We start from the raw sequence: 26,297 nt of genomic DNA, 5'->3' as shown, positions 1-26,297 counted from the left end.
TGGTCTCAGGCAGGCAGGGGCATGGGCAGAGAAGAGTTACAGATACTCAGACTTTCTTCCCCCAAACAATTTTCCACAGACGAAACCAACTGGGCAAGGGTGAGGGCACAGTAGGAAAGACCACAATTTTCAAGGACAACCCCAGGGACAGGGAAACCAAGAATTCTCCCCACTGAGCTTAATTGAGTGTTTCAAGTGAAACAACCCATCAGGGACCTACAGAGATTAAAAAGCTACTTGTGGAAGAAAATTCCAGGAAAATAATATTGATCTTCAATCATCTAAGTTTGTATTCACATTAAATTTCCTCTTTGGAGTTGAGGCTTGATGAATCTGACAAGTTTTAATTTATTTCAAAAATATTTTACACATTTACTACGTGTTTTCCAATGCCAGAACCAAAAATCAAACAATTTTATAATGATGGGCTTTTTCCCTATCAGTCGGCCTCAGCAGTCTATTTTTAGAAATAAAACCATAATCATGATAGAATGTGTTTGTCTTTTCTTTTTTTCTCTAGCGACAAGAAAACACAGAGCTACAATAAGGTGCTTAAATTTTAGTATTTTGTCGATTCCAATAAAACCCTTCACTAATCTGAACTTGTAATTCTTAAAATCTCTGTCACTGAAATATACAGGTGCTCTTAAAAACATATTGGGCTGATGTGTCAAGGAAGGAAATAAATACCCTTTCCCTTTTTGCTCTATTAGGCTGCAGCCGGGGGAAGAGGGGCTGAGGACTGCAGAGGTGAGGCCAAGTCCTGCTCTTGCACAAATGCATGAGAGCCTGCAGCAGTTCATCTCCTTGATGGCCCCCATCACCCCTCACTATATGCAGAGGGTCAAGCTGATTCTCATTTTTCACGTCATCCATATTTCCTATTGGATGAACAGAATTTCACGTGTTTTCCTCACTCAGAAGGACTCACAGCCCAAGTCTAGTGCCTTGGTATGACACGGTTGCTAATTTCAGAGCCAGGATGTATGAAGACAACATATGGGTTACACACTCACCTGTACAACTGCCTTCCTGGTTGAAGTACCCATCTGGGCACTGGGAGAGGCACTCCCCATCCAACAGCATGTGGGAAGGCCAACAGGCTGTGCAGTTGTGTGGGCTCATCCCTGCACACGCAGAACAGGATGGGTGGCAAGCTGGAAGGGAGAAAAGGCAGAGGAGATAATCAGGAGAGCCGCCATCTGACAAGGACAGTAGCTCTGCCTTCCCCATTCACTTTCCTGTAATATTCCATTGGGTATAAGTTCTACACATTCACTTAACTTTCCCAAGGACAGAGCAGACATCTCACATACTTCTTTCAGGCTGTATCCTACAAAGCAGGCATCTGTGGAACCCAGATTAAAGTGTTAGTCATTCAGTCGTGTCCAACTCTGTGCTACCCCATGGACTGTAGCCTGCCAGGCTCCTCTGTCCATGGAATTCTCCAGGCAAGAATACTGGAGTGGGTTGCCATTCCCTTCTACAAGGGATCTTCCTGACTCAGGGATTGAACCTTGGTCTATATTGTAAGCAGATTCTTTACCAACTGAGCCATCAGGGAACCCAGATTAAGAAAGGGATAAGTGACACAAAAAACAGAAATAACCATTTGCAGAATCATTCATTTCTTTATTCCCATGTTCCCAGTCTCAGAGGATGTCAGATAAAGAACAGAAAGCCTTAAAAAAGGTCTCCTTCCAGGACACCTCCTGTACCATCACTGGGCTGCTGATTAGGCTGCTCAAATTAAAGAGGAAGGTGATGGAGGCCTTACTGATTGATTAAACAAAGGTTTCTATGGAGCCCACACTCTGACAGAGACTGGACACACACAGGTAAGAAGGACTGTCCAACATTTCGAACTGCTCAAAGTAGCTGCATCAACAGACACACAAGCAAATAACTGAAATAAAACAAATGGAAAATGGAGTATAACAGAGAGAATAAGAGCATCATAGCACAATTCTCTGTGACCTTGACTAAGTTATGCAATTTCTCAAGGCTCCTACTTCCTCATGTATAAAAATGAGAATATAAACAATATATACCGCACAGAATGTTGTGGACACCATGTGGATTATTTACTATGCCTCACTCATTTCTTCCCACAGAAACCACAATATCAGCTTTTGCCCACCTTTTGCCCTCACTCCTTCTGCCTCCTGCCCCACCCTGGTGCTTCCCTCTGTGGCCCCTGCATGATGTGACATGCCCTTCCTCTTGGGAACTGTGAGTAAGGGTTCTTTTCCAAGACAATCATCTCCTGATATGCTGGCCTCATCATATCTGAATAATAATAAAGCCCACAATTTGAAACAGCCAGTCAATCACTCTCAATCACTCATTCATCTTTTGTTATTGAGCCACAAGTAGGTCGAGGTGTTGGGGAAACAGAGGTAAGTAAGACAATGAGTAGGAGGACCCAGGCATTTCAGGGACAAGATCCACTGACTGCAGGGACACGACCCTCAGTCTCCTCTTTGCCTCCTCTGCCCCCTCAATCAAACCTCCTGAAGACTCAAGAGATCAGCAGCTTGGAAGAAGCATATGGGATTTTCTACAACTGAGGTCTCCATTTCCACCAATCCCCAATAAAAATGTAAATTTCAATCCTTGATGTACAGATCAGGCTGCTGCAAGGTAGGATGTTCTTGTCCAGCAGAACTAGTTTGTAGGAGTATTAAACTCATGATATATGGCTGGTAGATGACTGCTGTCCTAAACCTTCTGGTGTTCCACCCTAGTATCTCATCCCTAACTGAGCACCTAAAGGTTTAACACCTGTACCTGAGTTAAGGCCATACCCATTTGGATTGGGCAGTACACCCAACTTTGCATGCATGCATGCTAAGTCACTTCAGTCCTATCAAACTTTGCAACCCAATGGACAGTAGCCCATCAGCTTCCTCTGTTCATGAGATTCTCCAGGCAAGAATACTGGAGTGGGTTGCCATGCCTTCTTCCAGGGGATCTTCCCAACCCAGGGATTGAACCATCATCTCTTATATCTCCTGCATTGGCAGGTGTTTTTTTTTTTTTTTTTTTTTTACGACTGAGCCCCCTATGAAGCCCCACACCCTACCTTGTGTGTGCTGTGTATATTTGCTCAGTAATGTCTGACTCTTCGTGAGCCCAGACACTCTGTAGCCCACCAGACTCCTATGTCCATGGGGATTCTCCAGGAAAGAATACTGGAGTGGGTTACCATGCCCTCTTCCAGGGGATCTTCCCAACCCAGGGATCGAACCCAGGTCTCCTACATTGCAAGTGGATTCTTTACTGTCTGAGCCTCCAGGGAAGCCCATACCTTACTTATTGGTTGATAAATATTTTGATTATTATCCCTAGCTGCACTGCAGAGCTTTATATCTATTCAACAGTATTTATTGCTCTATGAAAAACAGAGCCAGAGCTCCAGGTTTTAAAATTATTTCCTTTTTTTTTTTTTAGATTGCCTTGTTAACTACTCTAATAGCACAAGTCACAGTAATTTTTCCCAAGTATTTTCAGAATTACTGACAAAATATTTCCTCTTTAAAAAACAAAAGAGAACAAGTAAGCAAATATGGCTATAAAAGAGAGGTACATATCAGCTCATTATTTAAGACATGTTTAGCACAAACATCCACTGAGTCGGCAATGCCATCCAGCCATCTCATCCTCTGTCGTCCCCTTCTCCTCCTGCCCCCAATCCCTCCCAGCATCAGAGTCTTTTCCAATGAGTCAACTTTTTGCATGAGGTGGCCAAAGTACTGGAGTTTCAGCTTTAGCATCATTCCTTCCAAAGAACACCCAGGACTAATCTCCTTTAGAATGGACTGGTTGGATCTCCGTGGTACAAGATGGTGATGGCAGAAGGGACCTGAGAAGCCCAGCTAAAGTCCCGCATATGCCGCTCATTGAAGGAAAGGACCTGGATAAGGCCCAGGAGGAAATACTGAAACACCAGGCTAGCATTAGTGAACTCAAGCGCAATTTTATGGAATCCACACCTGAACCACGCCCTAATGAATGGGAAAAACGACGTATCACACCTCTGTCCCTACAGACACAAGGGGTATGTGACTAGCTATTTATTGGCTGTATGTCTCACTCCAGCTGTTCATAAAACGTAGGTTGTTAATCTGTTACGTTGATTCTTATGAGAAGTTAGAAAATATTCCCGTTTTTAAAATGTAACTGCTAACAATTTTTTAAATACTAAATATTTATTAACAGCGTGTAATACTTATTGACATAGTTCTTGGGTAAATTGTATGAGTTTCAAAACACTTTTCAACTACCTTCAAAATAATTTCACTATTTTACTCGAGTAAATTGGTAGTGATGAGTTGTTACATCAAGTGACTTAAAAACCGATGTATACTGTATTTAATAAGTTTTTAAATTATTGACGTCTGAAGTAAGAGTTTGTTTAATAATTAAAGAATTAGTAATTAAAGGGATGTAGTAATGTAGACCATATTTAGAATGGTTTAAGGTTATTACTGTGAGGATAAAGAGTTAAATTTAGCTTTGAAGACTGCTGAGCTCTGTTGAAAACTGGCAAAATGTTAATTATATAACTTATATTGAAACTTCTTAGTAATAAAATCCAGATTAATGTTTTAAAAATAAAAAAAAAAGAAAGAAATGACATGTGATAGAAAGTCAGGTGGCAGTATTTCAAAAACAACTAACTTGTGTTGTCAACACAAAGCCCTCTAGGATAATTGGGGAAGCAACAAACTTCTACATACCTAAATTTGTCTATGATAATACCATTATGTTCATATCAGACCTTACAAGATTGCAAATATCCCCAGCTCCTTCTGTTCTTCCTCCTTAATAAATAGGAAATCAAAGCATATCATTGTTGAATTGAAAACTGGGAGGAGATGAATTAACGCATTATGAGCAGACAACTTATTTCATTTGGTCACAAAATCAATGAGATAAACTGGCTCGATGTGAATAAAGATTGTTACTGAATTATGTAGAACAAGAAAGTAACCATAAAGAAGGCTGAGCACCAAACAATTGATACTTTTGAACTGTGGTGCAGAAGAAGACTCCTGAGAGTCCCTTGGACTGCAAGGAGATCCAATCAGTCCATCCTAAAGGAAATCAGTCCTGAATATTTATTGGAAGGACTGATGCTGAAGCTGAAGCTCCAATACTTTGGCCACCTGATGTGAAGAACTGACTCATTAGAAATGACCCTGATGCTGGGAAAGATTGAGGGCAGCAGGAGAAGGGGACGACAAAGCATGAGATGGTTGGATGGTATCACCTACTCAACCGACGTGAGTTTGAGTAAACTTTGGGAGATAGTGAAGGACAGGGAAGCCTGGTGTGCTTCAATCCATGGGGTCACGAAGAGTCAGACACAACTTAGTGACTGAACAACAACAACAAAAACAGCAATGAAGACAAATTAGTTGATGGGCTAAGAATTTCAGGAGAAAATCCTTTGGCTCCCACTTGATGTTGGAAATAAGCCTCACTGGACATCCCCACGGCAGACTTCAGAACTGCCTTCACTGGAAATGTTTAAGAACCAAACAGATAATGACCTAGCGAGTCATCCTGTGCCACTGAGGGAAAATGATACGCTGGATGACCATCCTTTCCAAGTCTTTGGTCCTCTGTAATACTATTTTTCTGTAACTATAGGCATCTGTGTCTTTAAAACAAGCTCATGAAACTTCAATTCTGTGCTGCTTTTGGAAATGTCTACACTCTTTCAGTGACTTTTACGAGGGTCTATCATTTAATGGAAGATGATTCCGTAGCAGAAGTTCCAGTTTGAAGTCTAAGATCCTTCAAGGAAGACTAACTCCATTACAGGGCATATATGGAAGAGATTTGAGAGTAAGTTCTGTGAGTAATTTCCCCACTACATTTTTTAGAGAGTGGTTTTCCAGTTGATGGCTGAGTATATTTCTGAAAAAGCATAACGGAGCTGCTTAAGCACTAAAAGTTTTGGCATCAAAAGTGTCCTCAGATGGTTGTAAATTCCAGTCAACTTGACGCCAATAAAAGTTTTACCTAAAACAATGAAAACATACCAATTTTTTATTCATTCTATATTCTGTTCAAATTTCAGACAAAGGACACTACTATTTCTTTTTTCCTTTTAAATAATATATGAAGTGGGCAGCATAAAATGTTTTCATATCATATAAAATTTCCTGGCTTTTCATGTCAAAACAATTTTTGACGTGGATGTCTCTTGAATTATGATGTAAATATCAAAATCCTCAAGGATATGCAGAAGGAACACTGTGATGAGGGATGAAAGTTGAAATGAGGGAAGTCAAATAAAATTACTCTTCCCCTCTTCCTCATTCTTCTTTTCCTTCTTTCTTTCTGTTTTCTTTTTAAAGAACAAAAGGCATATTGCTATTTATTTACTTCATTTTCATGAATGGTTTACTTCACTTAGCATAATGTCGTTAAGGTTCATCAACATGGGAACGTGTGTCAGAATTTTCTTCCTTTTTCAGGCTGAATAATATTTCATTGTATGTATGCATATTTACCACATTTCGGTAATCCATTCATTCATCCATGCACACTGAATTGCTCCCACTCTTAAGCTAGTGTGAATTATGCTGTTATGAAAAGGGGTATCCAAATACCTCTTTGAGATCCCACTTTCAATTATTTTGGGCATACACCCAGAAGTGGAATTGCTGGATCAGATGGTAAAACGTGATTTACCCTACCTCCCCAACCCCCTGGGAATCCTTTAAGAGTAAAATGTACATCTTATCCATCTCTGTGATTCACACAATACCTGTCATAATCCCTGTCCCTGGCTTGTCACAAGTTCTCAGGAAATAAGTTTCTGCTGACTGAATGGAAGGGCAACTAGGAAGATGAGTGGGTGGGGTAGATGGATGGAAATGCTGGCAGCACACTGCTAGGTCTCCCTTCTCTTTGATCTTTTCTTTTCGGCCTCAGGCTGGTGAGTCCCAAATTTATGTGCACAGCTCTGACTTTAACCCTGAACTCTAATCACATAAATCTAACTGTCTAGGGAATGTCTCTACTTGGTGTTCCATTGCTACCACATATTCTTCATTATCCATTATCCATTAAGTATCCAAGCTTAACCCTTACCTGCTGCTGCTGCTGCTGCTAAGTCACTTCAGTTGTGTCAGACTCTGTGCGATCCCAGAGACGGCAGCCCACCAGGCTCCCCCATCCCAGGGATTCTCCAGGCAAGAACACTGGAGTGGGTTGCCATTTCCTTCTCCAATGCATGAAAGTGAAAAGTGAAAAGTGACAGTGAAGTTGCTCAGTCGTGTCTGACTCTTATCAACCCTATGGACTGCAGCCTACCAGGCTCCTCTGTCCATGGGATTTTCCAGGCAAGAGTACTGGAGTGGGTTGCCATTGCCTTCTCTGAACCCTTACCTACTTAATGACTTAATGTAAATGATCACATCACATTCATTCCATCCAAACTGTACTCATGACCCGCCCACATCCTAACCCCCTACCTGGTCTTTTTCGTACAGTAGCCCCCCTTCATCGGACTAACTAACTAACTTCATCATGAACTAACTTATGTGACTGGACTTGAAAAAACATGTTCACATCTTTGGCAGGTTGCAACTTGAATTTTGATGGTTCATTTGTAGGGGACTTCCTATATTTCCTGGCTTGCCTTTACCCCACCATTCACAAAGATACTCACGATGAGAAAGCTGGACTTCTACTTTTCCTCTCTATAATGCAGATGCGATACGTTGATTTCTATGTCTTAAATCTGCATCAAATCTATCCCAGTTTAATCATCCCTGCGACCCTTAATGTAGACCTTCAGTGTCACTCCTGATATGGATCGGTGTGGCAGCTTCCTAACTAGCCCCACTTAGTGTCTCCCCATTTATCTGCCATACTACTACCAGGGAGGTCCCTATAAAATGACATTGACCAAACTATTTCCCTACTTAAAATCTTTTCATGGTTCTCAAAAACCAACAGTGTCAACTCTTAAACACTGCACACACAGCCCTTCATGACATGACCCAACCCCACGTCTCCAGTATCAATCCCTACAATCCACCATTCGGACTTCACCCTGCAGGAAAACCAAATGCACAGTCCTTCTCCAAACACACCATGCCTTTACACTTGCTGTTTCCCGGGCAAAGAATGTCCTTTCTTACCTTCTTCCCTAATAAATTCCCATTAATCCTCAATAGCCTAATGATGGAGTTTTCCCTCTGCAAAATTTTCATCATCTCCTCTCCCCTCAGGAGCCAGTCTCTTATGTTGTGTTCTTTATGTATCTTTTGCCGATTGCCACTACAACATGCATCCCGTTTTTTTAGTTACTTGTTCTGTGTCAGTCTCCCCTAGTTGATCACTCTTTCCTTTAGGCATGGTCTATATTTTTTTCATCTTTCTATCCCCAAAACCTAGCACATCCCTGCTATAAAAGCAAGAAGGAGAAAGAGAAGAAGACCGAACATCTCCAAAAGGCACGCATTTGTACAGCTTATGTCAGCACTCTAGGGACTACATTAAAGTGTTGCTTAATATAAATGCCACGTATTTTATTCAATTAATTCAAGGGAATCCCAGCTTCATAAACAGCAACACACTCTTAAGCAGAACAGGCTGACTCCTGTGCATTTATTTCTTTAATTAAAGCTCTGTGCCTTAAGGCTTTTGGTGAATCTTAGGAACAACTAAATAGATAAAATACCACAATATGCTTTACTCCTTCTCATTCATCTAAAGCAAGTTATTTAATTAACCAAAATAATCAGTGAATTTCTCATTTAAAAAAGAAATTGGCACTCTGTAGGAGGCTCCTGAATTCACTCCTTTTGGCGGTCATGCTAATCTACAGTTACACATGGGCCAATTCCCTCTGAAAGAAGTCTGGAAACTAGCTGAGCGCCTCGAAAAAAAAAAAAAAAAAAAAAGGTAGGTATGCCGAGACACACTCCTGCCATAAATCCTACCCCTGGGACAGCAGCATATTGATACAATAAACAAGGGGGAACTCACAGACACCCAGCTTCTCCCTGAGGATTGAAGGGCTTGAACCTAACATCTACTACCCAACTTTAAGACCTCCACCTGAGAAATGGTCCTCCAACCTCTAGCTCCAAAAGCCAACGGGGCTTGAATCCAGAAGACCTGTGAGATCAGAGCATCCAAATAGACAGTTCTTAACAGGCTCGCTAGGAGTCATGGTACTTGTTCCCCCAGGGCTCCGTGTGAAGGCACCCATCAGAAATGTCCATCTCCTAGTCTTTTCCGGAAAGAGACACATGTCTATACATGTCAGGCTGCAGCCTGAGGGTCAGGCTTCTACGTTAATCCCCATATAAAGGCTGACTGCCCGCCATCCTCTCCAGAGACCTGGGAGGCGGGAGGACAGCGTGTTCATGTTCACCCTCCGCCCAGCTCCAGGTCACTCGTGTCTCCCTGGAAAGAACCTGTGTGCAGGTCTAGGGCCCTGGTTTTTTGACTACGGCCCAGAGAACATGGGCACTGGTGGCCTGACTCTGATGATCAGCAGGGCTCGAGTTCGTGGGCTCTGTGGAACTGTAGCAAACAGAGGGATAGTTGTTAACCAGTGACTCTACCCCGCTCCGCTCCCCCTGCCCAGAAACAATCACCTCCGAGACAGTCTCTGAAAGAGATCCACTTGGACATTTTAGAAGTTGCTGAAAGAGGGCTTGGCTCCAATCTCCCAGCATTCAGATGCTGACTAAGGTCCTTTGCATTAGGACAGAGACAGGGCGGGGCACACTCTCCACTGCTGGATGCCACTGAGAACACAGAGAGTAGCTTGGACAGTCACCGAAGTTTGAGAGACAACGGAGGACTAGATCTGGACTGAAGGATATGGTTCAGACAACAGACTGTGCATCCTAGGGGGTGGGGAGGGGTGTGAGGAGGGGGAACAAGTGAAGGTGGTCAAAAGGTACAAACTTCAGTTATAAGATAAACAAGTTCTGGGGAATCCAATGAACAGTTCGGCGCTAGAGTTAACAATTGCTCTGCCTGTTCGTGCTCACTCGTGTCTGACTCTTTGATGAACTGAGCAAAAATACTGGAGTGGGTTGCCATTTCCTCCTCCAGGGGATCTTCCCGACCCAGGGATCGAAACCACATCTCCTTCGGCTCCCGCATGGGCAGGCAGATTCTTTACCACTGAACCACCTGGGAAGCCCTATAGTTAACAATACTATATGTATATTTGAAAGTTACTAAGATAGTAAATTATAGTTTTCATCACAGGAAAAAAATTACAACTCTGTGAGGTGAAGGATGTCAAACTAAACTTACTGTGGTGATCACTTGGCAACATAAATATATATTAAATTATGATGTTGTACACCTTAATTGAATACAATGTTATATGTCACCACATTTCAATAAAACTGGAAAAAAATTGATCCTGAATCTGTATTGATTTTGTGCAGTTTTGCCCCACTCAGGTGTAAGTTCTGCCTAAGGAGGCAATGCTGTCTCCAAGACTGACAAAGGAGGCTTGGAAAAGTTTAGTTACTAAAATTTCCCAGATGTCTCCCTGACCAAAGCTCTATGATAATTCTACTTCTAATGAATGATGGGGGATGGGAGGGGGCACTGGGATGTTTGTTATGTCTGTATTCTTTTTTGAAGAACAGTGTTTCTACAGACATTATACATGAGAAGATATATAGGTAAAACTTGTTATTGCACTATGGAGTTCATTGTTAAAATAGAACTAGTAATTTCCTCAAAATTATATTATCTTAAGCCCTCTCACTAAACTGCATATAAATTTTTTTTAAAAATCCATGCTTAATTTGCCACAGAAAGTGAAAGTCACTCAGTTGTGTCTGACTCTTTGCGACTCTATGAACTATACAGTCCATGGAATTCTCCAGGCCAGAATACTGGAGTGGGTAGCCTTTCCCTTCTCCAGGGGATCTCCCCAACCCAGGTCTCCTTCAGTGCAGGCAGATTCTTTACCAGCTGAGCCACAAGGGAAGCCCAGTTTGCCACAGAATTGGGCCAATTACGTGGCTGAGTTAATTATCCCAACCAAGTTCATACCCCATTGCTCCACCACAACCAAGTTGCTGACTTTGTGATTGGATGGGATCATTAAGAGAGGTGGCCTGGCCTGAAATTAAATTGTAAAGCTCCAGGATGAAAAGAAGGACAAGGGATCTAGGCTTGGAAAGAAGTAAATATTCCTTAGGTAACCATGTCCTCCACTAGAGCCCAGGGTCTTCCCAATGCTAAATTATTCTTCAGTTGGTTCCTTCTAAGTCTCAGTTTCTTCATCTATAAAATGGGAGTAAATATACATTCACAGGATTTCCAATCAAATTCTTGGTTGTAAGGAATTTCATAAACTATAAAGTCATACATGTATGTGTGTATGTAAATAACTGTAGGAATCTATGTCAAAAGATTAAAAGAGGTTATCTGAGAATAGAAGGGTTACAGGTAGAAATCATAGATAAAATAAAGGACATCTAGTTAAACTTGAACTTCAGATAAACAATGAAAAATATTTTAGAATATCTCAGGTAATATATGGACATCCTAAACATTTCATTCTTTATATGCTAAATATTTTTATATCTCAAGAAAATTATAGATACCAAGGGAACATTTCATGCAGAGATGGGCTCCATAAAGGACAGAAATGGTATGGATCTAACAGAAGAAGAAGATATTAAGAAAAGGTGGCAAGAATACACAGAAGAACTGTACAAAAAAGAGCTTCATGACCAAGATAATCCTGATGGTGTGATCACTGACCTAGAGCCAGACATCCTGGCATGTGAAGTCAAGTGGGCCTTAGGAAGCATCACTACAAACAAACTAGTGGAGGTGATGGAATTCCAGTTGAGCTCTTTCAAATCCTGAAAGATGATGCTGTGAAAGTGCTGCACTCAATATGCCAGCAAATTTGGAAAACTCAGCAGTGGTCACAGGACTGGAAAAGGTCAGTTTTCATTCCAATCCCAGAGAAAGGCAATGCCAAAGAATGCTCAAACTACCACACAATTGCACTCATCTCACATACAATGGCACCCCACTCCAGTACTCTTGCCTGGAAAATCCCATGGACGGAGGAGCCTGGTAGGCTGCCATCCATGGGGTCGCTAAGAGTCGGACACAACTGAGCAACTTCACTTTCACTTTTCACTTTCACGCATTGGAGAAGGAAATGGCAACCCGCTCCAGTGTTCTTGCCTGGACAATCCCAGGGAAGGGGGAGACTGGTGGGCTGCCATCTATGGGGTCCCCCAGAGTTGGACACGACTGAAGCGATTTTGCAGCAGCAGTACACACACTAGTAAAGTAATGCTCAACATTCTCCAAGCCAGGCTTCAGCAATACATGAACTGTGAACTTCCAGATGTTCAAGCTGGTTTTAGAAAAGGCAGAGGAACCAGAGACCAAATTGCCAACATCCACTGGATCATGGAAAAAGCAAGAGAGATCCAGAAAAACATCCATTTCTACTTTATTGACTATGCCAAAGCCTTTGACTGTGTGGATCACAATAAACTGTGGAAAATTCTGAAAGAGATGGGAATACCAGACCACCGGACCTGCCTCTTGAGAAACCTGTATGCAGGTCAGGAAGCAACAGTTAGAACTGGACATGGAACAACAGACTGGTTTCAAATAGGAAAAGGAGTACATCAAGGCTGTATATTGTCACCCTGTTTATTTAACTTTTATGCAGAGTACATCATGAGAAATGCTGGACTGGATGAAGCACAAGCTGGAATCAAGAGGGCTGGGAGAAACATCAATAACCTCAGATATGCAGATGACACCACCCTTATGGCAAAAGTGAAGAGGAACTAAAGAACCTCTTGATGAAAGTGAAAGAGGAGAGTGAAAAAGTTGGCTTAAAGCTCAACATTCAGAAAACGAAGATCATGGCATCTGGTCCCATCACTTCATGGCAAATAGATGGGGAAACAGTGGAAACAGTGTCAGACTTTATTTTTGGGGGCTCTGAAATCACTGCAGATGGTGATTGCAGCCATGAAATTAAAAGATGCTTACTCCTCGGAAGGAAAGTTATGACCAACCTAGATAGCATATTCAAAAGCAGAGACATTACTTTGCCAGCAAAGGTCTGTCTAGTCAAGGCTATGGTTTTTCCAGTGGTCATGTATGGATGTGAGAGTTGAACTGTGAAGAAAGCTGATTGCTGAAGAATTGATGCTTTTGAAGTGTGGTGTTGGAGAAGACTCTTGAGAGTCCCTTCGACTGCAAGGAGATCCAACCAGTCCATTCTGAAGGAGATCAGCCCTGTGATTTCTTTGGAAGGAATGATGCTAAAGTTGAAACTCCAGTACTTTGGCCACCTCATGCGAAGAGTTGACTCATTGGAAAACACCCTGATGCTGGGAGAGATTGGGGGCAGGAGGAAAAGGGGACGACAGAGGATGAGATGGCTGGATGGCATCACCGGCTCGAAGCACATGAGTTTGAGTGAACTCAGGGAGTTGGTGACGGACTGGGAGGCCTGGCGTGCTGCAATTCATGGGGTTGCAAAGAGTCGGACACAACTGAGTGACTGAACTGAACTGAAACATTTTTATTTCTTAATTCTGTATTTTTTAATATAGTCCTCCTAATTACTCCTAATTAAGGTTTTCCCTTATGTGAAGAATAGATCATGAACCTAGGTAGACAGATTTTGAGCAAATAAAAGTGATCATATTTTTTTCTCCTTTGATGTTTTGATATGATAAATTACCTAATAGATATCTCAATATAAGCTAATCTATAAATTCTTAAAATAACCTCAATTCAATTTTATATATAGCTCTGAATTCAATTTGATATATTTTTAATATTTTATCTAAAATTTGTAGTTTTTCTCTGTGTTTTGTTGTAACATTACATTACTGCTATGCTGGAAGAAAAAATAGTGTACTCTAAAATATCCTATCTTTTTCTATGCTCTAGTATTTTATATAAGATTTTTTTACATTATTTTTTGATGGTTTTAATAACTCACACATTAAATTAACTCTAGCACTCTTTTAGAGGAAGTTCTTTGTTAACCTTTTCAGTTTTATGTATGACTTTTGATGTATTCATACTTTCCATGTCTTCTTGGACTGATTTTGACAATAAATCTTCTCCTTTAACGTAATTTGATGGTGGCTTTCAAATTTTTCAGATTTTTTTAATCCCAAATCTTCATTTGCTAAATCTTGGTAACTGAGATATTTTTAACATTTTTGGTCTATACTTTTTTAAAAGTTTCAGTAATATGCAAAATGTATGCAATGAAAATAAATAAAAATTGGGATTTTAAAATACTGCTGTCATTAGAAAGAAGTACAACAGTGATATGATAAAGTGATATTCTTCTTTAATTAGTTGGATGATAAAGAATCTGCCTGCAATGCAGGACACTTGGGATCAATCTCTGGGTTGGAAAGGTCCCCTGGAGAAGGGAAGGACAGCCCACTCCAGTATTCTTGCCTAAAGAATTCCATGGACACAGGAGCCTGGCAGGCTATATAGTCCATGGTGTTGCAAAGAGTTGGACATGACTGAGTTCACACAACTTTTTAATCAGAGGCTTGGCTTATTCAAACTATGGTCTATGGACCAGGAGCATCAGCCTCCCCTGGAACATGTTATAAACATGCAAGCTCAGACCCCACCCCAGACCTACTGAATCTGAGTCCACATTTTAACAAGATTGCCAAGAGATTCCTATGAGAAGTTCTACTCTACAAAGACCTCAACTAAAAGCTGAATCTTCAAAATAGTTGAATCCCTTAAAGAAAAATAAATAAGCCCTCAACAAGAATGAAGGAGAATCTGAAACTGAGCTGAGCAATCTGACCTGACCTTAGGAACACCTATAGGAGAGAGCCAAGGCCTCCTAGTAACAAAAGCCTCAGGTCCTTCCTTCCATCCATCCATCCACCCTGAGCTGCCATGTTCAGCCACACAGCCTTCACAGACACTAAAGGACTTCAGGAGGCACCAATCACATAAATTACTGTGAGAATGGTGCCCCTGGAGTTGGGGAACAGAATGGTCCCTACCCAGCTCTACTCTTGAGAACTCATCTAGACTCGTAAGAGCTCCCAGAGGTATGGAAAGTTAGTGAGAAAGATGAACGAGAAAGTAAGGGATGGGCTTTTGATTTTGTTTTAGAAGGTTGGGGTTTTATGAAGTTGTTTTATTTGTGCAAAGGAGCTGATAGGTATTTCTTGGGGTTTTTGCTTGTTTTAGAAATCCTGCATTGTAGGCAGACGCTTTACCGTTTGAGCCACCAGGGAAGTCAGTATCTGTCAATGCTAGGGAACAATCAGTTAAACAGGAGAGATGAACTGTGGATAAAATCACTAAAACCCTTTCTAAACCTAACACTCAATTAATATTTAACTGTGCTCAGTCACTCAGTCACGTCTGACTCTGTGCAACCCCATGGACTGTAGCCCACCAGGCTCCTCTGTCCATGGGATTTTCCAGGCAAGAATACTAGAGTGAGTTGCCATATCCCTCTCCAGGGTATCTTCAGGAGGGACTCAGGGATGGACTCTGCATCTCATGTCTCCTGCATTGGCAGGCAGATTCTTTACCACTAGTGCCACGAGGGAAGTCCTTAATATTTAACAGACATGTAAAATTTTGATGGACTACTAAAAAATGCCTCCAACCTATCTTCAAAAAATTGGTAACAGATTTTATTTTGAACCAGAAATTCCAGCCACGCTGAAAACATGGAGGCTGTGTGTGAAAGAAGTGTAAAGTCAAAGGTCTATCTGGTTAAGTACCCAAGTTCGTTTCTGTGAGCCAAAAATGCAGGACAAATATATTCATGTGTCCATCCTCATCTTACCAAAGTGCGTCTGTTTTGAAGTCTATCTCAGAGCACCCGCTCTGTCTTCCCCATACCTTGCTGTGGGTTTCATAGTACCAACCAAGGGTATACTGTGGGCTTCACTGTTGCTGCTGCTATTTATATTTTATTTTCTGTTTCTCTCAAAATACATTCCATGAGAGCAGGAATTTCATCAGACTCATTGATGAGAGCATCCCAAGTGCTTGACAATACCTGGCACCCAGGGGACACTCAAAAAACATTTGTAGAATGAATGAATAAAAACAGACTCAGTTCAGTTCAGTTCAGTTGCTTAGTCATGTCTGACTCTTTGCAACCCCATGGACTGCAGCACACCAGGCTTCCCTGTCGATCACCAACTCATCCTCCATTGTCCCCTTCTCCTCCTGCCTTCCATCTTTCCCAGAATCAGGGTCTTTTCCAATGTAAAAAACAGACTGTCCTCCAGCTAATAAAAAACAATTTTCTCTTTGGTCACTCCTTGTTAATTATACATTTTACATCCTTCTATCACAGACTTGGATCTTAGTCAAATATCCTGAATAAATCTGCCTCATCCTCCAATAGATAATTCCTGGGTTTGTCAGGTAGCTCAGAGCAGAAACTTTTATAACAACTCCTGACAATATTCGGGCTCTAAGTAAATTGCTTCTCCCTCTAATGCATCTGCCTCTTGCTTTCATTAACTGTGGTAATAGTCTAATCACTCTATGCTGCAGTCTCAAAGAAAAGCAGAGGGAGAGCTCCAGAAAGCAGTTGTTTTTTGCTTCTTTACAGCAAAGCACTTGAGATGAAAACGTCTGTAAAATCAACTCTCAGTGGCACACACTCAAGAACTCCAACCTTTTAAAATGTTCCTTATAGAGGAGAAGGAGTTTCGTGGGTGTGTGAGAAGGAGCACCTAAAGCGATCCCACAGGGCTCCCCCAGGCCTGAGTTCAGACACAAGGCTTCGGCAGAATCGAAAAAGGAACAGATTGTGGGAAGGCGGAAATGTTGCCAGAGATACCGGATGAGTGACAGGAAACACATCAATCAACACACTTAAACTCAAGTGAGCTTGGAAACAATTGGTGGCAGCGCTCAGTCTTCCAATGGAATCTTGGGCAACTCAATTAACCTCTTTCTCCCACATCCCCCTCACTACTATATTAAGCACAACAATCTACCTTGAGCAGAGAGGGCTCAGGATTTCATAATAAATGTGAGTAGAGAGCTCTATGTGTGATACCTCCCTCATAGTACTGTGTGAATTAGCATAAAGTCACAAGGCTACCCAGGCCTCTAGAGGTCAATCCAGCCCTTTCACATGGGACCGCAATTAAACCATTCCAGAGGGATTAGATTCCTTTGTAAAAGGTGTCTGTATAAAGGGATTCCAAGAACATTCCCCTTGTCAAGGATGCTTTCTTTTTTTTTTTCAAGTAAAATTTATTTTTTAAAGCATTAAGTAAAGGGCCTCCCTTGTGGCTCAAACAGTAAAGAATCTGCCTGCAATGCGGGATACCTGGGTTTGATCTCTGGGTCGGGAAAATCCCCTGGAGAAAGGCATGGCAACCCACTCCAGTATTCTTGCCTGGAGAATCCCACGGACAGAGGAGCCTGGCAGGCTACAATCCATGGGGTCACAAAGAGTCAGACACAACTGAGTGACTAACACAATTAAGTAGGAAGTTGAAAAGCACACCAATTAATTGTCTTTCATATTTAACTATTGAATAATAGAAGGAAAGCAATACTTTACTGGGTTACAGCTGAAAGTTGTACAAACTGACTCAAAATCACCATGAACTCACTTTCTCTTCAGTCATTTTAGTCTTTGGAATTACTCCTTCCTTAAATTGCTGTTTAAGGCTATGATTTAAATCCTTTAGTTTTTCTTCCTTCTAACAATAATATTAAAACAATGATGAGAACGATTTATGCAAGGACCACTATTTATAAAACTCTTGCATGTAGAGCTGTGGTTATACTGTCTAATCTTCCTGATAATCATATACAGTGTGACTATCAAGCCCATTTTTTAAAGTGAACTATAGTTGATTCACAATATTATGTTATTTTCAGATGTCCAACCCCATTTTATTTTTTTTATTTTTATTTTTTTTTAATTTTATTTTTAAACTTTACAATATTGTATTAGTTTTGCCAAATATCGAAATGAATCCGCCACAGGTATACCTGTGTTCCCCATCCTGAACCCTCCTCCCTCCTCCCTCCCCATACCCTTCCTCTGGGTCGCCCCAGTGCACCAGCCCCAAGAATCCAGTATAGTGCATCGAACCTGGACTGGCGACTCGTTTCATACATGATAGTATACATGTTTCAATGCCATTCTCCCAAATCTCCCCACCCTCTCCCTCTCCCACAGAGTCCATAAGACTGATCTATACATCAGTGTCTCTTTTGCTGTCTTGTACACAGGGTTATTGTTACCATCTTTCTAAATTCCATATGTATGCGTTAGTATACTGTATTGGTGTTTTTCTTTCTGGCTTACTTCACTGTGTATAATAGGTTCCAGTTTCATCCATCTCATTAGAACTGATTCAAATGTATTTTTTTTTAATGGCTGAGTAATACTCCATTGTGTATATGTACCACAGCTTTCTTATCCATTCATCTGCTGATGGGCATCTAGGTTGCTTCCATGTCCTGGCTATTATAAACAGTGCTGCGATGAACATTGGGGTACGTGTGTCTCTTTCCCTTCTGGTTTCCTCAGTGTGTATGCCCAGCAGTGGGATTGCTGGATCATAAGGCAGTTCTATTTCCAGGTTTTTAAGGAATCTCCACACTGTTCTCCATAGTGGCTGTACTAGTTTGCATTCCCACCAACAGTGTAAGAGAGTTCCCTTTTCTCCACACCCTCTCCAGCATTTATTGCTTGTAGACTTTTGGATCGCAGCCATTCTGACTGGGGTGAAATGGTACCTCATAGTGGTTTTGATTTGCATTTCTCTGATAATGAGTGATGTTGAGCATCTTTTCATGTGTTTGTTAGCCATCTGTATGTCTTCTTTGGAGAAATGTCTATTTAGTTCTTTGGCCCATTTTTTGATTGGGTCATTTATTTTTCTGGAGTTGAGCTGTAGGAGTTGCTTGTATATTTTTGAGATTAGTTGTTTGTCAGTTGCTTCATTTGCTACTGTTTTCTCCCATTCTGAAGGCTGCCCTTTCACCTGGCTAATAGTTTCCTTTGTTGTGCAGAAGCTTTTAAGTTTAATTAGGTCCCATTTGTTTATTTTTGCTTTTATTTCCAATATTCTGGGAAGTGGGTCACAGAGGATCCAGCTGTGATGTATGTCGGAGAGTGTTTTGCCTATGTTCTCCTCTAGGAGTTTTATAGTTTCTGGTCTTACGTTGAGATCTTTAATCCATTTTGAGTTTATTTTTGTGTATGGTGTTAGAAAGTGTTCTAGTTTCATTCTTTTACAAGTGGTTGACCAGTTTTCCCAGCACCACTTGTTAAAGAGATTGTCTTTAATCCATTGTATATTCTTGCCTCCTTTGTCAAAGATAAGGTGTCCATATGTGCGTGGATTTATCTCTGGGCTTTCTATTATGTTCCATTGATCAATATTTCTGTCTTTGTGCCAGTACCATACTGTCTTGATAACTGTGGCTTTGTAATAGAGCCTGAAGTCAGGTAGGTTAACTCCTCCAGTTCCATTCTTCTTTCTCAAGATAGCTTTGGCTATTCGAGGTTTTTTGTATTTCCATACAAATTGTGAAATTATTTGTTCTAGCTCTGTGAAGAATACCGTTGGTAGCTTGATAGGGATTGCATTGAATCTATAAATTGCTTTGGGTAGTATACTCATTTTCACTATATTGATTCTTCCACTCCATGAACATGGTATATTTCTCCATCTATTAGTGTCCTCTTTGATTTCTTTCACCAGTGTTTTATAGTTTTCTATATATAGATCTTTAGTTTCTTTAGGTAGATATATTCCTAAGCATTTTATTCTTTCTGTTGCAATGGTGAATGGAATTGTTTCCTTAATTTCTCTTTCTGTTTTCTCATTATTAGTGTATAGAAATGCAAGGGATTTCTGTGTGTTGATTTTATATCCTGAAACTTTACTATAATCATTGATTAGTTCTGGTGATTTTCTGGTGGAGTCTTTAGGGTTTTCTATGTAGAGGATCATGTCATCTGCAAATAGAGTTTTACTTCTTTTCCAATTTGGATTCCTTTTATTTCTTTTTCTGCTCTGATTGCTGTGGCTAAAACTTCCAAAACTATGTTGAATAGTAATGGAGAAAGTGGGCATCCTTGTCTTGTTCCTGACTTTAGAGGAAATGCTTTCAATTTTTCACCATTGAGGGTAATGTTTGCTGTGGGTTTGTCATATATAGCTTTTATTATGTTGAGGTATGTTCCTTCTATTCCTGCTTTCTGGAGAGTTCTTATCATAAATGGATGTTGAATTTTGTCAAAGGCTTTCTCTGCATCTATTGAGATAATCATATGGTTTTTATTTTTCAATTTGTTAATGTGGTGTATTACACTGATTGATTTGCGGATATTGAAGAATCTTTGCATCCCTGGGATAAAGCCCACTTGGTCATGGTGGATGATCTTTTTAATGTGTTGTTGGATGCTGATTGCTAGAATTTTGTTAAGGATTTTTGCATCTATGTTCATCAGTGATATTGGCCTGTAGTTTTCTTTTTTTGTGGCATCTGTCAGGTTTTGGTATTAGGGTGATGGTGGCCTCATAGAATGAGTTTGGAAGTTTACCTTCCTCTGCAACTTTCTGGAAGAGTTTGAGCAGGATAGGTGTTAGCTCTTCTCTAAATTTTTGGTAGAATTCAGCTGTGAAGCCGTCTGGACCTGGGCTTTTGTGTGCTGGAAGATTTTTGATTACAGTTTCAATTTCCGTGCTTGTGATGGGTCTGTTAAGATTTTCTATTTCTTCCTGGTTGAGTTTTGGAAAGCTGTACTTTTCTAAGAATTTGTCCATTTCTTCCACGTTGTCCATTTTATTGCCATATAATTGCTGATAGTAGTCTCTTATGATCCTTTGTATTTCTGTGTTGTCTGTTGTGATCTCTCCATTTTCATTTCTAATTTTATTGATTTGATTTTTCTCCCTTTGTTTCTTGATGAGTCTGGCTAATGGTTTGTCAATTTTATTTATCCTTTCAAAGAACCAGCTTTTGGCTTTGTTGATTTTTGCTATGGTCTCTTTTGTTTCTTTTGCATTTATTTCTGCCCTAATTTTTAAGATTTCTTTCCTTCTTCTAACCCTGGGGTTCTTCATTTCTTCCTTTTCTAGTTGCTTTAGGTGTAGGGTTAGGTTATTTATTTGACTTTTTTCTTGTTTCTTGAGGTATGCTTGTATTGCTATGAACTTACCCCTTAGAACTGCTTTTAAAGTGTCCCACAGGTTTTGGGTTGTTGTGTTTTCATTTTCATTAGTTTCTATGCAAATTTTGATTTCTTCTATGATTTGTTGGTTATTCAGCAGCGTGTTGTTCAGCCTCCATATGTTGGAATTTTTAATAGTTTTTCTCCTGTAATTGAGATCTAATTACTGCATTGTGGTCAGAAAAGATGCTTGAAATGATTTCTATTTTTTTGAATTTTCCAAGGCTAGATTTATGGCCCAGGATGTGATCTATCCTGGAGAAGGTTCCATGTGCACTTGAGAAAAAGGTGAAATTCATTGTTTTGGGATGAAATGTCCTATAGATATTAATTAGGTCTAACTGGTCTATTGTATCATTTAACGTTTGTGTTTCCTTGTTAATTTTCTGTTTAGTTGATCTATCCATAGGTGTGAGTGGGGTATTAAAGTCTCCCACTATTATTGTGTTATTATTAATTTCTCCTTTCATACTTGTTAGCATTTGTCTTACATATTGCGTCGCTCTCGTGTTGGGTGCATATATATTTATAATTGTTATATCTTCTTCTTGGCTTGATCCTTTGATCATTATGTAGTCACCTTCTTTGTCTCTTTTCACAGCCTTTGTTTTAAAGTCTATTTTATCTGGTATAAGTATTGCTACTCCTGCTTTCTTTTGGTCCCTATTTGCATGGAAAATCTTTTTCCAGCCCTTCACTTTCAGTCTGTATGTGTCCCCTGTTTTGAGGTGGGTCTCTTGTAGACAACATATGTAGGGGTCTTGTTTTTGTATCCATTCAGCCAGTCTTTGTCTTTTGGTTGGGGCATTCAACCCATTTACATTTAAGGTAATTACTGATAAGTATGATCCCACTGCCATTTACTTTATTGTTTTGGGTTCGAGTTTATACACTGTTTTTGTGTTTCCTATCTAGAGAATATCCTTTAGTATTTGTTGGAGAGCTGGTTTGGTGGTGCTGAATTCTCTCAGCTTTTGCTTGTCTGAGAAGCTTTTGATTTCTCCTTCATATTTGAATGAGATCCTTGCTGGGTACAATAATCTGGGCTGTAGGTTATTTTCTTTCATCACTTTAAGTATGTCTTGCCATTTCCTCCTGGCTTGAAGAGTTTCTATTGAAAGATCAGCTGTTGTTCTTATGGGAATTCCCTTGTGTATTATTTGTTGTTTTTCCCTTGCTGCTTTTAATATTTGTTCTTTGTGTTTGATCTTTGTTAATTTGATTAATATGTGTCTTGGGGTGTTTCGCCTTGGGTTTATCCTGTTCGGGACTCTCTGGGTTTCTTGGACTTGGGTGATTATTTCCTTCCCCATTTTAGGGAAGTTTTCAACTATTATCTCTTCAAGTATTTTCTCATGGTCTTTCTTTTTGTCTTCTTCTTCTGGGACCCCTATGATTTGAATGTTGTAGCGTTTAATATTGTCCTGGAGGTCTCTGAGATTGTCCTAATTTCTTTTAATTCATTTTTCTTTTATCCTCTCTGATTCATTTATTTCTACCATTCTATCTTCTAATTCACTAATCCTATCTTCTGCCTCTGTTATTCTACTATTTGTTGCCTCCAGAGTGTTTTTAATTTCATTTATTGCATTATTCATTATATATTGACTCTCTTTTATTTCTTCTAGGTCCTTGTTAAACCTTTCTTGCATCTTCTCAATCTTTGTCTCCAAGCTATTTATCTGTGATTCCATTTTGATTTCAAGATTTTGGATCAGTTTCACTATCATTATTCGGAATTCTTTATCAGGTAGATTCCCTATCTCTTCCTCTTGTGTTTGGTTTGGTGGGCATTTATCCTGTTCCTTTATCTGCTGGGTATTCCTCTGTCTCTTCATCTTGTTTAAATTGCTGAGTTTGGGGTGTCCTTTTTGTATTCTGGCAGTTTGTGGAGTTCTCTTTATTGTGGCGTTTCCTCGCTCTGTGTGGGTTTGCACAGGAGGTTTGTCAAGGTTTCTTGGTTAGGGAAGCTTGTGTCGGTGTTCTGGTGGGTGGAGCTGTATTTCTTCTCTCTGGAGTGCAATGAAATGTCCAGTAATGAGTTATGGGATGTCTATGGTTTTGGGGTGACTTTGGGCTGCCTGTATCTTGGAGCTCAGGGCTGTGTTCCTTGCTGCTGGAGAATTTGCTTGGTATGTCTTGCCCTGAAACTTGTTTCACCCAGAGAGGTTTACAGCATTATATGGAGAAGAGAAGAGTGAGGAGGGAGTTAGAGGTGACCCGAATGAGATGAGGTGGAATCAATAGAGGAGAGAGTGGGCTATTCAGTAATCTCTTCCTTATGTGCACTCCACAACTGGACCGCTCAGAGTTGTTCACAGAGTTATACAGAGAAGAGAAGGAGGAAGGTGGCAGAGGTGGCCAGGAGGATAAATGGGGGGAATGAAAAGGAGGGAGACGGATCCAGCCAGTAATCAGTTCCCTAAGTGTTCTCCACCGTCTAGAACACACAGAAATTCACAGAGTTGGGTAGAGTAGAGAGGGATTAGGGAGGAGACACAGGCGACCTGGTGGAGAAAAAGGAGAATCCAAAGGGAGAGAGAGCAGTTAAGCCAGTAATCTCGCTCCCTAGTGAAAAATGGGTACTGAAGGTTGGGTTCTTAAAGGTACAAAATTGGTAATAAATACATAAAAGTAAAAATTAAAAATCTAGAGTAGAGTTTGGAATTTCAAAAATACGATGTTAAAGAAAAGAAGAAGGAAAAGAAAGAGAGAAAAAAAAGAACAAACAAAAACAAACAAGGTCGCAAAAATTATAAAGAAAATATAGGTACAGAATTGATAACTAATACCAAAAAGCAAAAGTTAAAAATCTAGAGTAGAGTTTGGAATTTCAAAAATACAATGTTAAAAAAAGAAGAAGTAAAAGAAAGAGAGAGAAAAAAAAAAACAAACAAGAATAAACAAAGTTGCATAATTTATTAAAAAAAAATACAGGTACAAAATTGATAACAAATACCAAAAAACATAAATTAAAAATCTAGAGTAGAGTTTGGAATTTCAGATATACAATGTTATTTAAAAGAAGAAGAGAAAGAAACAGAGAAAAAGAAAAAGAAAAAAGGGTCACAGAAATTATTAAAAAAAAAAAAAAAACTATAGGCACAAAATTGATAACAAATACCAAAAAGCTAAAATTAAAAATCTAGAGTAGAGTTTGGAATTTCAGATATACAATGTTATTTAAAAGAAAAAGAGAAAGAAACAGAGAAAAAGAAAAAGAAAAAAGAAAAAAGGGTCACAGAAATTATTAAAAAAAAAAAAAACTATAGGTACAAAATTGATAACAAATACCAAAAAGCTAAAATTAAAAATCTAGAGTAGAGTTTGGAATTTCAAAAATACAATGTTAAAGAAAAGAAGGAAAAAAAAAAAGGTCAAAAAAATTATAAAGAAAATATATATATGAAGTTTGCTTTAAAAAAAAAATTGGGTCTTCTTTTTTTTTTTGCGAAGTAATCGGTTATAAAAGTGGAAATTAAAGGAATAATAGAGGACTTAAAAAAATTTTTTTTAATTAAAAAAATTAAAAAAGAAACAAAGAATCATCATACAAATAGTAAAAATATATCTAGGACTTTCTCCGGTTTTGTTGTGAGTATTGTGGGTTCAGTCCATTTTTGGCTAGTTCCTTGGTCTGACTTATATTTCTCAAGATCTATAGGCCCCTTCCTATGTAGTTGGTAGTAACCACAGGGTTTTAATCTATTGCCTGTAGCTTCCAAGGCGGTTCCCTCTGTTATAGCTTCTTCTGTTTGCTGGTCTCTTCAGTGTCTGGTTTTCGCCCTGACACAAAGGGGATGGTGGAGGACGCTTTTTTTTTTTTTTTTAGGCTCACTTGCTCAGTCGCGCTGAGGGGAGGTAGGGAGGGATGCTGCAAACAAATAACACTGGCGTGTGTTCGCAGTGCCTCAGCCACACTGGGTCACCCCCCCCCCAGTTCACGGCACGTGTAGCCTCTCTGCCCACACTGCTCAGGCTCTAGGTTGCTCCACCAGGAACCATCCGTGGCCGGCCCTGGGCTGCCTGTACTTCCCAGGTACAAGCCGCTCAGGTTCAGGCACTCGGGTAGTCGTCAGAGGCGCAGACTCTCGGTTGGGCCTGCGTTTTGTGCCCTTCCCAGATCCGAGCAGCTCAGGTGATGAGGTGTTTGGCACGCGCGATTGCTGCGACTTATCCCCTCCTCGCCGCTCGGTTATCTAGGTGTGCACCGGCATACCTTCTCAGGCAGATGTTGACCGTCCAGACCCCCAAGAAATTTGAGTTAGCAAAGAAGCCTGCTTACAGTTTTATAGATAATGTCTCTCTGGGGCTGCGATTGTTCCCTTCCGGCTCTGGCTGCCTATCACCGGAGAGGCATGGTCTGCCCCTGGCTATCTCTGTTCAGTCCTTTGTTCCGTGCGTGGGCCTGGCGGTGTCATAGGTTAGGGCTGGCTTTTCGCCTTGTAGATATCCCACAGTCTGGTTTGCTAGCCCCAATTATTTCACTCAGATAGCGCTTGGGGTATTCAGGCCAGATTCTTGCAATGCAGCCCGCGCCGCACCTCACTGCCCATCCCGCGCTTGCTAATGGCGGATGCAGGCTTCTGTGCTGCTTCTCCGCTGGGGGAGTTACCTTAGGGCTTGCAATGTGCGGGTTTTAATTGTTTATTTATTTTTCCTCCCTGTTATGTTGCCCTCTGTGCTTCCAAGGCTCAGCACAGATTCGGCAGTGAGAAGGTTTCCTGGTGTTTGGAAACTTCTCTCTTCTTAAGACTCCCTTTCCGGGATGGAACTCCGTCCCTCCCTCTTTTGTCCCTTTTTTTGTCTTTTATATTTTTTCCTACCTCCTTTCGAAGACTTGGGTTGCTTTTCTGGGTGCCTGATGTCCTCTGCCGGCGTTCAGAAGTTGTTTTGTGGAATCTACTCAGCGTTTAAATGTTCTTTTCATGAATTTGTGGGGGAGAAAGTGTTCTCCCTGTCCTACTCCTCCGCCATCTTAGCTCCTCCCTCCAAGGATGCTTTCTTAAACTTAGGTTGTCTCAACCCTGCAACACTGTAATTCTGTGAGTTTGCCCCT

The 26,297-nt window shown here is 40.4% G+C and overlaps 1 protein-coding gene across 1 annotated transcript in view; it reads right to left on the bottom strand.

The window, feature by feature from the left end:
• Positions 1-26,297, bottom strand: part of FRAS1 (Fraser extracellular matrix complex subunit 1) — a 534,366-nt gene that overhangs the window by 224,418 nt on the left and 283,651 nt on the right. The window contains 1 exon segment of the mRNA XM_059887796.1: positions 1,017-1,157. Within this exon segment, the coding sequence (XP_059743779.1) occupies positions 1,017-1,157 (141 nt within the window).

Source organism: Bos taurus, chromosome 6, assembly GCF_002263795.3.
Source record: "Bos taurus isolate L1 Dominette 01449 registration number 42190680 breed Hereford chromosome 6, ARS-UCD2.0, whole genome shotgun sequence".
NCBI classification, from domain to species: Eukaryota; Metazoa; Chordata; class Mammalia; order Artiodactyla; family Bovidae; genus Bos; species Bos taurus.
Note: the sequence above shows the minus strand (reverse complement) of the source record. Positions and strands in the feature narration are given on the sequence as shown.